A 12,899-nucleotide genomic window follows, 5' to 3' on the forward strand; every position below is an offset into this window, starting at 1 on the left:
AGAACCACTCTTCTTCACCCTTCTTAGAAGTAAATCTCAAACAAGTACATGGGGCTCTGGACCCCAATATCCATCAGCACATCCACAATCCACAACATTGACTGTTCATAATGCAGTTTTATTTTTTCCTTTGTACAAAAACAAATATAAAATTTAAATCCAATAGAAAGTGTATACTAGCAATGACAAGTTTACATTACAATGAGACAGGACAATGCGATGTGTATTGAACACCACATTAGTTTTAAAACTCTCAGTGATACATGCACTATATAAAAACTGCTAGAACTTTTATTCTATTTCTACCAAGAATGTCCAGGTACCAAGATACTCAAGAACCAAAAGTAATCTTGATAGGTGGTATCTACAAAATTAGACCTTTTCCACACACAAGAAGAAACCAACATTAATAGAAACGTTTAACATTCTTTGTTAAAATCCTCTCACAAAAATCCATACATAAAATTCTTAGTAGATACAGAAAAAGCTCAAAAGCTGTTAGCATAGGTAACCATTCAGTAGTTTAGAGAATCTTTTAGACATTTTGAAGAGATACTGTAGTTTTCAATCTGTATTTTCCCCACAACGCCAGAACTATGTTGACTCCTGTTTCAAAACCTAGTCAGTGGTTAAAACTAGCTCTTGAGTGAAGTCAAAGTGTAGTGTACAAAATATTTAACAGAACAGGGGTGTGCCTGTTTACTTCTTGAAGGAAGTATTTTCCACATTCAAGGTTTGTTTATTTGTCCCATAAACAAGATTGTACCTGAGGGATGAAACAAAAACAAGGATTACCATCATCTGTAAATAAACTTACCCATGAAAGCATGAAGTCCACAGAGCACAGCCAAGCCATGTCATCAGTCTTGTCCAGCCTACCCCAGGTCTGAGCGCCCAGGGAAGAGCATGTTTGCATAGGTGGCCACCTCCTATTCCTAGAGACACACAGCTCTGTTGATGCTCTACAGAGCCTCAGGATGGGGACTACTGCCAGCAGCCTGCTCTTCCCCCAGTGCTGGCAGCTGCACCTTGTCCCCTTCTAACTGACATAGTGATCACACGCATGTCACTGCAAGAAGGGCAATTCTGCTCTAGGAGAGCCAGCCCATACTGCAAAGAAGCAGTGAGCACTCTATTGCAACACTCCCTTCTGGTCAGAGCAGGCTCGAGCAGCACCCTGGATCCCCAAAGCCCTATTCTGCCTTGGCCCTCACTACCTGACTGCCCAGAAAACTGGGCAATTCAGCAATTCACCAATTCACTATCAGTAAAGAGTTGTTTCCTCTGCACTCAGGGGAACTATGACAATTAAAGACTTCTTTTATACCCACAAACCTACCATGCTTGTTTCTGTTAACTGGGCAGCCAATATGTATTTTTTCCCCTGTTCCAAGTTGTATTCCCAATAAAATAATCTAAAATTAAAGGCATAAAAATGCACTTGCAGGATTTTTTTAATAGTTATTCAGTAGCTCCAGGCTTATTTTGTCACTATTACATAGCTGACACTCAACTTCTAAGCCAAAAAGTACTTACAAATGCTGCTTACCTGTAGGGTTGTGCCGGATGAAAAATACAAATGGTCTGTCTACTATGAACCAAGGAGGGGATGACCTGGCTATTAAAATTGCAGCTTGCAAAAAAAATAAGGTTTAGAGTGAGACAAATCAAGCACCACAACACATTACATACCCTATCAAAGTAAAGTTTCCTTGTAGATATACAGGTATGTGTGTGTATATATATTTATATAGGCTTGAACAGGTGCAGACAAATGCCTAAAACCTACCAACTTGGACATTTCAAGCCACACAGGTCACATGATACTCTTACAGGAAGCATATTAAAAAGACACAACACAAGACCAACAGAAAGCTGGAAGTCTTGGGTTGTCACCCAAAGGCTGTAGTAGCTTACTCCTCTTTGTAACCTGGATAGCCAGAACATGCTGTCAGTGGCCTGACACAAAGTCTGAGATATGAGAAGGCACTTCTCTAGAAGTAAGCCTGTTAATATTTCTTACAATGATCAACACTGACAAATTGAGATTTCCTTGAGATATTACATAAAACCCATTAACTGATCTAGAGTCCATGTATGTTCCTGCAATGATCTCGAAGTGGGCTATCTTTGCTTAGTGCAATAGCCTTCTAACAGTGTTTTCCCAAGTCTGACAGTTATCAGTACAGTTGCTTACTTGTTGCTGCAGAAGCTTTGGTTCCATCTTCACTAACTTCAATTTTTGTCTTTTGGAGAACATTAGATACATGAAGACCTTCTGTTCCTGAAGGACGCAAGGAGAACAGCACCTTCAGTAAAACTCACTGAGAGAGTCCTGAAGTACTTTGTAGCTAAGTGGCTCTGTTAGCATGGCTCAGAATACTAAAAGCTGCTACAATCCTGCTGGAATCCCAAAGCTGCAGTGCAGAACACTACTGCAGTACCTTTGAATAGTCGGTGAGTAATTACAAAAATAGGGAATAACATATCTTACTCCTCGTTCCTCCCCATTTACTAAGTTTTTTTATCAATGGCTTAAGCTAGAAGTGTTCACATGCATTTTTAGTTTTAATTAAAAAAACCTGAGAAAATACGCCATCTGAATTTAAGTTACACTCCCATTTGTCTCAATGTCAGGGAAAAAAAAAGCACTTAGCAACACACCTTGCTTTCAGTGAAACACAGGAATTTGTTTTCAAATTAAGACAGAATGAGGTAGGCTTTTTTGTTAGACAATTCTATAGAAGCTAATCAGGATCTTAATGAAAGCAGAGAAGAGAAGTAAGATGACATTTTACAGCTGTGAGTTCAAAAGTGTTTACACCCCATTTTCAGATACTAATATTCACAGCTGTGAGTTGGTTCAGTCCCTTAAAGTGTGAATGTTTTTCATACATGCTTTCCTACAGCTCAAGAAAAAGTCACTAAACACATACTTCAGGAGAGGTTACACACTGTAGTTGCAGTATTTGCTACAGACTAAGGTATGGTATTGTTTAAGTCCCACCAAAGATTTTAGCAATGCTCAAGACCCTCAGGTTGCAATATCAAATCTTAAGAAGCTGACCAGCATGATTTACTGCTGTAATGTACGATAAGGGAGAAAAAAAGCCACTGCAATGTTGAACAGAAGCAAGCAGTCATGCCTCACTGGCTACAACATAAAACCAGCTCCAGTGTCATGGCAACACTTAGCCAAGAGAAAGCAGACAACTGCATTGGTAAAGCAGCACTTTATTCAGAGCTAGAAACTATGAAGGACCACCATGAATTGAAACAAAAAAGCCCCTTACTTGTTATTTTTGCAAAGTTTGCCTTTGACTGGTCAAACATATCTGTAATACCAAGTGCTTGCAGAGGTTCCTTTAAGTCTGTTTCTGCTTCTGCTGTGAATCTGGTTGGAACAACAAAAAATCCATCAGTATTATGCAGGAAAGTCACCAGAAGTATTCCTTCTCCTGTAGCAGATGAGAGACATATAAATAACTCCCCAAACACTACCTGAAGGAGAAATTAATTATATAAGTACTTACTTTGGTAAAATAACCTGCACTCTTTTTGCTACCATGGTTGTCATCCAGCTTCCTATTGTTTTTGTGCTGATGTGGGGGATGATAGCAGAGAGTGGTGTTGTGCTTTCAGTGGGTAGTGCAATCAACATGCTGATCATTTCCCCATGGTATGGCAGCTCAATGATGTTGTACCACAGCTCATTCGGGGTACTTGTAGTGCCTAAAAAAAATAGAAACAAACAAACCCAAACAAACTAATGAGCTGTAGCCCTTACAGCCTTAAATCTCTACCTTTACACAACTACTGCTAGAAGAGTCTGTTAGAAAAGCTTTGCCCACATCTCAAAACTGACTCTAAAGTCCCAGACTTCCTTCTGGGCAGCTCTTTGAAAGGCATGGGTTTTGTACAGATGCTAGTCTGACATAAAGCACAGACACCATGGAGCAAATACTCATTTGACATACATACTTGTTTTCCCAGATAAATCTCAGCAGCCCAGAGCTGCAAGCCAGCTACATTAGAAGTGATCAGGTCTGTGAATTAGCTGGATCTCTGCTTCAGATCTCAGCTGTACCAGAACCAACTGTGAACTGAGAATTAAAAAAGCAAGGAATAGCAGCAGACTCTTTCCAAACTGAAGAGATCTTGCAGACAAGCTTTTTCCTCCAAGAGTTATTGCAAGAGCTCCTGGTTCCTTTCTGAAGTAGTCTGTTGCATTTGCTCAATTTTCTTGCTTAATAAGGATCTGATTAGGAAGCAATCTGATGTCTTTCAAGATAGTGGAAAGCAGCCACTTCGAGGCAGTGCAAGAGGCCAATTAGATGAGCTAGAGGGAGATAGCAATGCATCCAAGTTACAGCAAGACTGTCTTTGAGCAGCCGTCTCCTCCAAGTTCCCTTTGCTTAATGTGGGATTTCTGGCATGTGCCTGGGAAGCAAAGGCTTTTTATAGTAGTTTCAAGTTAAAATTTGTCAGTTTGGCTACAGACAGGATTTCAGGCAAAGTTTTAGGATAGCAGCAAGATCTTATTGTCTCTCCCCTTTTCTCATCTAAATCTGTACTTGTCAGCCCAAGCTGAAAATCAACAGCTTCGTTACAAATTTAATCTTGTTGCCAGGGTCATGAAACCTGCCCTAAACTCATATTGCTACAAAACTGGCAGTATTGCGCCTCTATTGTGCAGGAATCATGTCAAAGCTGGCAGTTTCACTATTCCTTTTATTATGGCAGTGGTTCTCAGGCTAGAGCCCACAGACCTAACACTGGTTGTGTAAGTCAGCTTCAGGACAGTCACACAAGGCCAACTGTCCAACAGGTACGTGCTGCTTTCCTGATTTGCTACATGCTGCTGTCATTACTGAGGCAAACTAAACAGGAGGGGAGTTCAGCTTCAGTCAGCTGATGGGATGGAAGATACTTAAGAAATTTAAACTTTTAAAGATCCCTTTGCAAGCATGAATAAAATAGAAGCCCTGTGTTAGGAAATCCAGAGATACACAAACTCAGATGACTCCTAACTCAGCAATATTTCTTTTTTTCCTTTCTAGCCTTTATAGCTTTTCTAGCTTAAACATAGGCCAACAGAATGGATATTTTAACCAGCATCAGAAGTCAAAAGCCTTCAATATAATACTCTTGCTAAATCCCACCTTAAGTTATGAACTTCTTTGAAATTCCACTATTAGTATATACAGCAGTAGGCTTCCCTACCTCCCCCTGCTCACACTTTCAGCAGTTACTTGAAGTATTACATTACATCTGCTCTAATATACAGCTTTGGGACAGAGTCACAGCTGTTTACTTTAACATAAATCTACTAATATTAGTTGAGCACTGCTGACAGTAAAACTAAGCATTTAAAGGTACAATGGGTCTTTTTTTTTTGATTTATAGCAAGCTGTATTCTCAGGCCTATGTCTCAGACTGTATTTAGTACACATGGAAGTAAGTTCCAGGCAGCACTTCTTAGAAGGATGCAAGACAAGTTTTTATCAGAGCATCCATCTTACTTTGACCACTCAAATCCCCATAAGGCTGCAAACTGGAGCTCTGAAGTACATTGTCAGTCACATCAAGCTGCTGGTGTCAGCTCTGAGAGTCTCTGATGGAAGTCTGGCAGAACCTGCTGAACTTCTTTTCACTTGTGACTCAATCTGAAGAGCAGTTTCACACCTCGGGAGATACAGCCAACATTCTAACCTTGCATTCCTCTGGCTCCCACAGGACTGGGGACTGTGCAAGTCCCATTTCTCTATCTGCAGCGAAATATAAATTGATTCTACTCCAATCTCTCTTTTATATACAGCTCACCATCAGGTAAACCTCCACCACTCTGCCTGTTAGCAGCTTTCCTTTATTCTCACCCCTTATAAACATGTACTTTTCTTTCTTACACCAAAGCTTAACTAACATGCAAACTTCTCAATTTGGGTACTTCAGACTTTCCTTTCTGAAGGCAAAGGATAAGGCAATACTTGACAGTGTTCAACCTTAAGGCAACTATTAAGTACCTTGCCCATGCCTCAGCAGCAGGAGACACTTCTCTAACACAATCCCTCTATACCAGCTACAAGAAGCAACACCATTAAACACCACACAGACAGCAAGCTCTTGTTTCACTTTGAAGAAAAGAGCAAATTCTACACCCATTGTTGGTGGTAGTGGGAGTCACTGAACTTACCACAGCGGAAGATGGACAACTGAGACAGCATAGGAACTTGGTAGGTCTTCCCATCAGCTCCATAAAATGGGCGTTTCTTTGTATTTTCAGGTCGAAATCGTGATTTCCATAAGCCCTTGAAATACACAGCATTCACTAGAACCAGTCTGGTCAAACTGCCTTCAATATCATCTGGAGCTACAATCTGATCAATCATACCTAGAAGAAATAAAGGAATTCTTGAGCATTTGCTGTCATAACACTGGACAACTGTTCTTGAACAACCTGACACACGTATTACTTTAGACCCTTTGATCTGTGAGTGTGCCAGCTCCTCATTGGGCAGTATATTTAAAATTCATAAAGTCAATGGTATCCTTTGTTTGGGATAACTAGAAATCAAACATATCTTGCTGACAGTCCGATGTTTTAACAACTAACAAGGCTTTACCCTTTCCAGCATGTGAGCAGATCCAAGACTACTTGGAATAGTTTCAGCTGAAACACCTCCCCATTCACACACTGCTTGCAACATTACTATGCAAAACTGGTGATGTGGTAGAGAAAGAATTTGACAACCTCATTTCACAAATACCACATCCAACATCATTAACACACTCCTCACATCCAGGAGGGACTTGCTTTAGCTCCAAAAGGTACCAAACAGGTAGTTCACCTAGACTGGGAACATGCTGCAAAACACGATCTCTGGCTTTAGCGTATGTAAGCTTGACAACTGGTTCAAGAGGCTTGAAGCATGAGGAGTTCTGTCAAGGCAGGGTTAGTTAAGAATCCTCCACCAACTGCGAGTCCTAAGAACAGGGTCATATCTTAGGACAGTTTAGGGCAGTCAGAGCAAAAGCTGAAATGCCCTACAGCTTCTCATAAGTCTGATTTGCTGAGTGGAACATCTGATTTGCCTGAAAGCATCTTCTGTGCTTGATAAAGCATGGACCTAAGAGAACTCTGCTTGGATTTCTCACCAATTATATGAATGCAAAGAAGAGTAAAAGCTCCCCTGATCCCATGGACAGATGGACACACATCCCTCCAGGCTACCAGACAGGCATATCTTCTGGGGCAACAAGACTGCTGGTTCCTGACACACCAGCTCTAAAACATCACACTAATGCCAGCTAAAAGACAGTTCTAAGCCACAGGACAGAGCTTTCTCTACCTCCCCATCTTTCTCCAGTATTTCCATCTGAATTGGAGGTCTCAGACACCACAAAGGCACTCACCAATACTCACCCCTTGTTTCATTTTTCACCCACTGGTTGATGGAATCACATGCTGCATTTGGGTCCTCGAAGTCCACACTCTTGACACTGCACTGAAACACCTCTTTGTTCCTTGTAACAAAAGGCACTTCCATTTTAAAGCCACTCTTTGCAAACACTGCATTAGCAATTGTTACAATGTCTTTATTCTTTTTTGAGACTATGAGCCTGTTTATCTTCTTTAAGGCTTTACCAACTCCTAGTTGGAAAAAACAGCAAGTTTAATTTAGAATAACATGATAAACCAACAGTAACTTTATATGCAACTATTAATGACATGAAAGGTTAGACATCAAGTCTGGACTAGGAAAGAAAGACCAAAGCAAGCATTCTGAAAGGACTTCCAAAATACCCATTTCTGATGTCTCATCTGCAGAACGCTACTGATTCCCAGCAAAAACATGAACTTCCACTGTGATGCCCACTGCACCTCTAGCTGTCTGCTCAGAATGTTACAGACAGTGCTTGGGATTACACTGAGGTTCAAATATTAGTGTAGAGCTACAAATCATGCTCTTCCACAGAACAAACTGTTCCAAAAATATTTCATATCATGTAAGCCAGGTCACTTGTCAGTTCTGTGACAGTGACAAAGAAAGTCAAAGGGTCAGCCTGCTCACTCAGAGAGCTCAGCAGGATTTGCATACCAAATGGTCTTGAGCCTCAGAATGTAAAGCAAAAATTGTTTTCTTTACTTCCTTTCCATTTACTGGAGAATAAAGGAAGCTGTCAAGATTTCTATAATAAACTTCAAGTTGAGTCTTAGTTTTCTCAAAGACTAAGTCCTGGCCTAAAACAGTTACAAGCAGGACTTAATCCCTTAACACATGAGCTTGCCTCTAAAAAAGAAAAGGGAAAGTAGTTGGTTCCAGCGCTTAGTCAAGATCCTTAGGACCTGAAAGCAGATTGTACAAAGTGCTTGCTAGCTCCTTCACTGTGTGTGAGGGAAAGCATATGGCAGCACAGAAGAACTGCTATGCTCACCATACCCAGTTCTCCCATGTTATGGCTTATCAGGGAGTGCTTGTCTACACAAGGAAGTTAATGCCAGGCAGGCAACTTCATGTTCAACCACTGTATTGAACAGCATCCTTGGGTGGCTGTTTTTACTGCTGTTATTAATGGGTTCCCTCTGTTTCCCAATTCAATTTAGGGAGAAACATTTCCTGACTACTTTCTTATGTAGACAAACAAGAGATATGAAGGGAATAAATTAGTTCAGTGTTATTCTCTTAGCTGCAGGTAAGAAAAAGCCTCAGATGGCTTTGCTGTTTCATGTATCATGAATGCTTTAACAGCACCATTAGTATGAATTTCTACATGTTCACTCTCCAATATTATGGGCAAATTCTTTTGGAGAACATACCATAACAGAGGTTCTCAAACTGTATTCTGTGGACCACTGGTGGTCCACGGAGCACTTTCTGGTGGTCCGGGGAGAGCTGGCTGGTCTCATGATGCTGGCTCTCCTCTTTGCTTCCAGCTGCTAAATTGCATTAAAAGACAGCTAAAGACAAATTAAATACTTTTCAACTATTACCTTCCCGAAGAAGCAGTTGCTGCAGTTGCCAAAGGACTGTAACACAGTCATGAACAAGAGCAGGGGAAACCTGTGCAAGGACATAGGTAGCATCCCATAAAAAGTCTCTAACCAGGTAGTGGCTACTTTTTAAAGTGTTTGAGAACCTCTGTGTCTCACAGTTAGGATTAGGAAGTCTGCAGGCCAAATAAAACCAGTTGATACAATGCTTTAACATTTTTGCAAGTACCTAGATTTTGAGCATTCAAATGCTCCTAGAGCTGATTATCCCATGAAGAGATTCCAATCTACACCATTTAGATGTTAAGGTGTCAAATCATTTTGTTGTACTTTAAACTCAGGACCAAAACAGCAAAGCAAATGAAGACAGGACAACATGTTATATGACACTACTGCTGAAGATTTAAATGTGCACTTACCTCCTGGAGGGTTTTCTATTCTTGGAAGTAAGGCAGAATGCTGGCACTAAGATGTTAAGTCTTGCTGGCAAACACTCACAAAAATAGCATGCAAATTAAAGCAGGAAGAATCTTCAGCCTACTCCCTCTCAAGGGGCAGACACTGGCAGAAGAATATGAACACAGATGCATGCAGTGTCAGGCACAGGAAAGCAGAAATGGCTGTTTCTAGAAGAGGGCACTACAAGAACTACACATACATGGATTTTGACAGCAGAAACACAAACAAAACTGAAGAGTAAAGTGAAAGTATCAACTGTATGGTTAGTTTGCACTGCTTTCAGTGAGGTGCCAAGAAATATCCTCTCACTCTTAATCTAAGGAACGGCACATTAAAGGTTGTTCAGTACAGCCTGAAATAGATACCACCACCTTCCTGCTCAAAGCTAGCAGTGGACCATCATCCACCCCGTTCTGGAATACCAATTTGGCAGTTCTAGACAGGGCCCTGAGGTCATTAACCAAGCTGCTTACAAGCCAGTTTAGGTATATATACATGTCCATGCTCAAATTGCCATTTAACTTGAAGCACATCCATTTTGTGCTTTGGTAAACAGAGCTAATTGGTGCATGATGCAATCTACCACATTTTGAAAGCCATCTCATACATCATGAAGAGTCTGACAAAACACACCCAAAACCACCTTAGGATCACTGACCATTTACACTGTATCTCATCATAGTAGTCAGCTGCTTCTTTGTCTTGCCATCAGCTCCCAGCTGCAACACCCCCAGGACGGACGAAATCCCATGAGGAGAAACAACAACATTGTCCTGAGGCTTAGCTTTCACTATTTGATTGAAGACCTGGATTCCAACATCAGAGCTTAGCTCCTCCAGAGGGTAAAAACTGAACTGGGAACATACAGACATTAAAGTCCCAAGAACAAAGAGGAGTGAAAAGTGCCAATTCATGATTCCTGGTTGGAGATACCTGTAAGAAAACAGAGAGGAAAGTTAAGTCAGCTGTCACAAGTACAGCATTTTTAACCTAAATTCTTATTTACCTGAAGAGCAGGCAAGTCTTGCACACATGCCACACACCATTCACAGAGCTCTGGCAATGGGATTCACACCTCATTTTACTTACCACTACCAGGATTTTAAGTCTAGGGATTTCCAGATGCAGTGATAATCATGACATAGCTACATATCAGTGCCTAGATAAAGGACAAAAGCCACCAAGTTAGGAGACTACCTCCCACCACACCCAAGTTCAGACAGTTTTATGTTTCAGTTTAAAGGAGCCTTGGCATTCTATTTAGATTGCCCTTTAGAAGAATTGAGTGCTGAGAAGTGTTGTGGTATGGTCCTCACCCACTACAATGTGATGCACAGTACACCTCATAGATAATTTTCTGCAGCGAACAGAAGCATATACACATAATGCAAACGGACCTTCTGTTGTGGGAATTTACACCTGCCTAGAACAATAAAGAGTTAGCTGCATAATTGACATTCTCAATAACAGGAATGTAGAGGAAAATTTTAGATTTTAAAATGCAAACGTTAAATTTGGATTTCAACCTGTACTTTTCCATTTAAGAAAATAGAGCACCTAATGAATACACAATGAAGTTAACATTCAAAATGGGCCTATCTTCATCTGCAGGTCTAACACCTGAGAGTTCAGTATCATTACCCATGAGCTCCTAAGAACTGAAGCACAAGAAGCAGAAGCAGCAACACTTTGTTCAGGACCTCCCAGCAACTGATCATAGAGAACCAAGCCCAAATGTCAACAACTGAGCACTGTAATTACTAGGCTGTATTTCCTCCTCAGGAAACTGCACTCAACCCCTTTTTTTGTTAGGGCGAAGAGACACTTAGAGAAACATGCAATAATGTCCAATTTCATTAAATTACATTCCCTGTTCACAATATTTTAAAGACATTTCATTTGCACAGTTAACAGAACTGACTTCCACTTCCAGACCAGCCAGGAGCCTGTTTCCTCACCGAGCTGACTTCAGAAGAAAGACTGCAGAAGGTGTGCAACTGAATGAAGTGTTATTTGCCTAACAAATACAAAAACAGGTCTCTGCTCCCCCGGAGCCCCCTGTGCAGCATGGCACACTGCTCTTCTAGGTGCAGCACCCCAGGGTGCTGGGGCCCAGCAGAGCCACAGCCTTGTCATTCCCACCCTCCTCCCACACAGCCCAAGGAGCTGTGCCATCGCCAGCCTACCTACACTGTGAGTTCAAACCATGCTGGAGCACTTGACTATCAGAAAACCAGCTGGTGTTTGTACAGATTTGTTTAATCATCTTTTAATAGCATGTACTTTAACTGTGCTAAAACACTTGAAAGCAACAAATACAGCATTTCCACTTTCTTCTACATCATTTGAGGGGACAGAATTGGCTTTGTCAAAGTTTGTCACTGCAGCACAGAATAAACCAAATGCTAAACATGCAATAATGCAGGAGTTTAGACATCTTTCTCCCCAGAACCCAACTTTAGTATACTTCTGACCAGAGGAACTTGCTGGACTGATTTAAGTTAGGCAAGAAAAAGTGAAAACGCTGTCCTACAAAGCGGGGTAACAGCCCACCCAATAATTAAGTCTTTTCCATCAACCTACTAATCCCCCAAGCAATTCTGAAGTCACTTAAGTACAATTCCTTCCAAAGGAGCTTCATACCAGCCATCAACTGCAACTACTCAAGCTTAGCCCAAAATTTAAAACGGATTGGGCTAGCTGCAGCTGAGCCTTGCAGGAAGAAAACCCAAGCACCACCCGACCCCCTGAGGCAGGTCACACAAGTCACTCCTAGGTTTGTCTTGCACCCCTCACCACCAGCTACAGCAGGAAGATGTTATGGGGGAGAGCCAACAGCCTGACAGGAAAAGTAAACTTGCATTTAAAAAAAAAAATTTAAATTGTTAAGGAATATTCTTCAGTGTTCTTCGATACTAACACAAACCACCTGAACCATCTAGTTTTGTTTTTAAGGGCAAGGATTCCCTCTCTCACAGGCAGCAGCTCCACACTGATAGCAATGCTGCCTTGCAGGAGGCAAATGTGGCTTACCACTCCAAGAAAAGCTAGATTTAGGGCTAAGGGTTTTCTTTGGTTTGGTGACCATCTCTTCTCCCTAACCTGGAAACCTAAGGGGTAATTTAAACAAATTCTTAATCCTGATATTAAGCAGACTTATACCTTGACCTAGTATCTCAGCAAAAAGAAACTTCAAGGCCGTAAAACTATTACGGAGTCTTACTATTTGCACTTAGAACCAAGCAAGGGTTCATGTTAGTGCAATACAGCCTGTCCCATGCAGTGAGGGACAGGGACCATGCCAGATAACAATCACAGAGCACAGTTTGAGCTGCAATTTGAAAACCCTGCTCTTGACCAAGGCAGCTCCACCTGATCCTGACAGTAAACCAAAGGAAACTCTGGTATTTTGAGTGCAATCTACCCTTGACACATTATACAGCAAGAA

The 12,899-nt window shown here is 41.2% G+C and overlaps 1 protein-coding gene across 3 annotated transcripts; it reads right to left on the reverse strand.

Annotated features, from left to right (window-relative positions):
* Positions 1 to 97: 97 nt before the first annotated feature.
* SERPINE2 (serpin family E member 2) lies at positions 98 to 10,407 on the reverse strand. 3 transcript variants are annotated; one of them, XM_017740103.1, is made up of 9 exons: positions 10,110 to 10,407; positions 8,819 to 8,938; positions 7,424 to 7,651; positions 6,194 to 6,391; positions 3,534 to 3,732; positions 3,294 to 3,394; positions 2,198 to 2,284; positions 1,550 to 1,633; positions 98 to 766 (listed from the first exon to the last, which is right to left on the reverse strand). In XM_017740103.1, exons 1-9 carry the CDS (start codon positions 10,363 to 10,365, stop codon positions 729 to 731), a joined length of 1,311 nt encoding a protein of 436 aa, XP_017595592.1. In that variant the 5' UTR covers positions 10,366 to 10,407; the 3' UTR covers positions 98 to 728. The 3 variants fall into 3 exon arrangements, with proteins under 3 accessions (XP_017595592.1, XP_017595593.1, XP_008636409.1); XM_017740104.1 differs by having other exon boundaries at positions 614 to 766; positions 8,819 to 8,935; XM_008638187.2 differs by lacking the exon at positions 8,819 to 8,938 and having other exon boundaries at positions 614 to 766; positions 10,110 to 10,382.
* Positions 10,408 to 12,899: the final 2,492 nt, after the last annotated feature.

The sequence above is a fragment of the Corvus brachyrhynchos genome, unplaced genomic scaffold, assembly GCF_000691975.1.
Source record: "Corvus brachyrhynchos isolate BGI_N302 unplaced genomic scaffold, ASM69197v1 scaffold1337, whole genome shotgun sequence".
In the NCBI taxonomy this organism is placed as follows: domain Eukaryota; kingdom Metazoa; phylum Chordata; class Aves; order Passeriformes; family Corvidae; genus Corvus; species Corvus brachyrhynchos.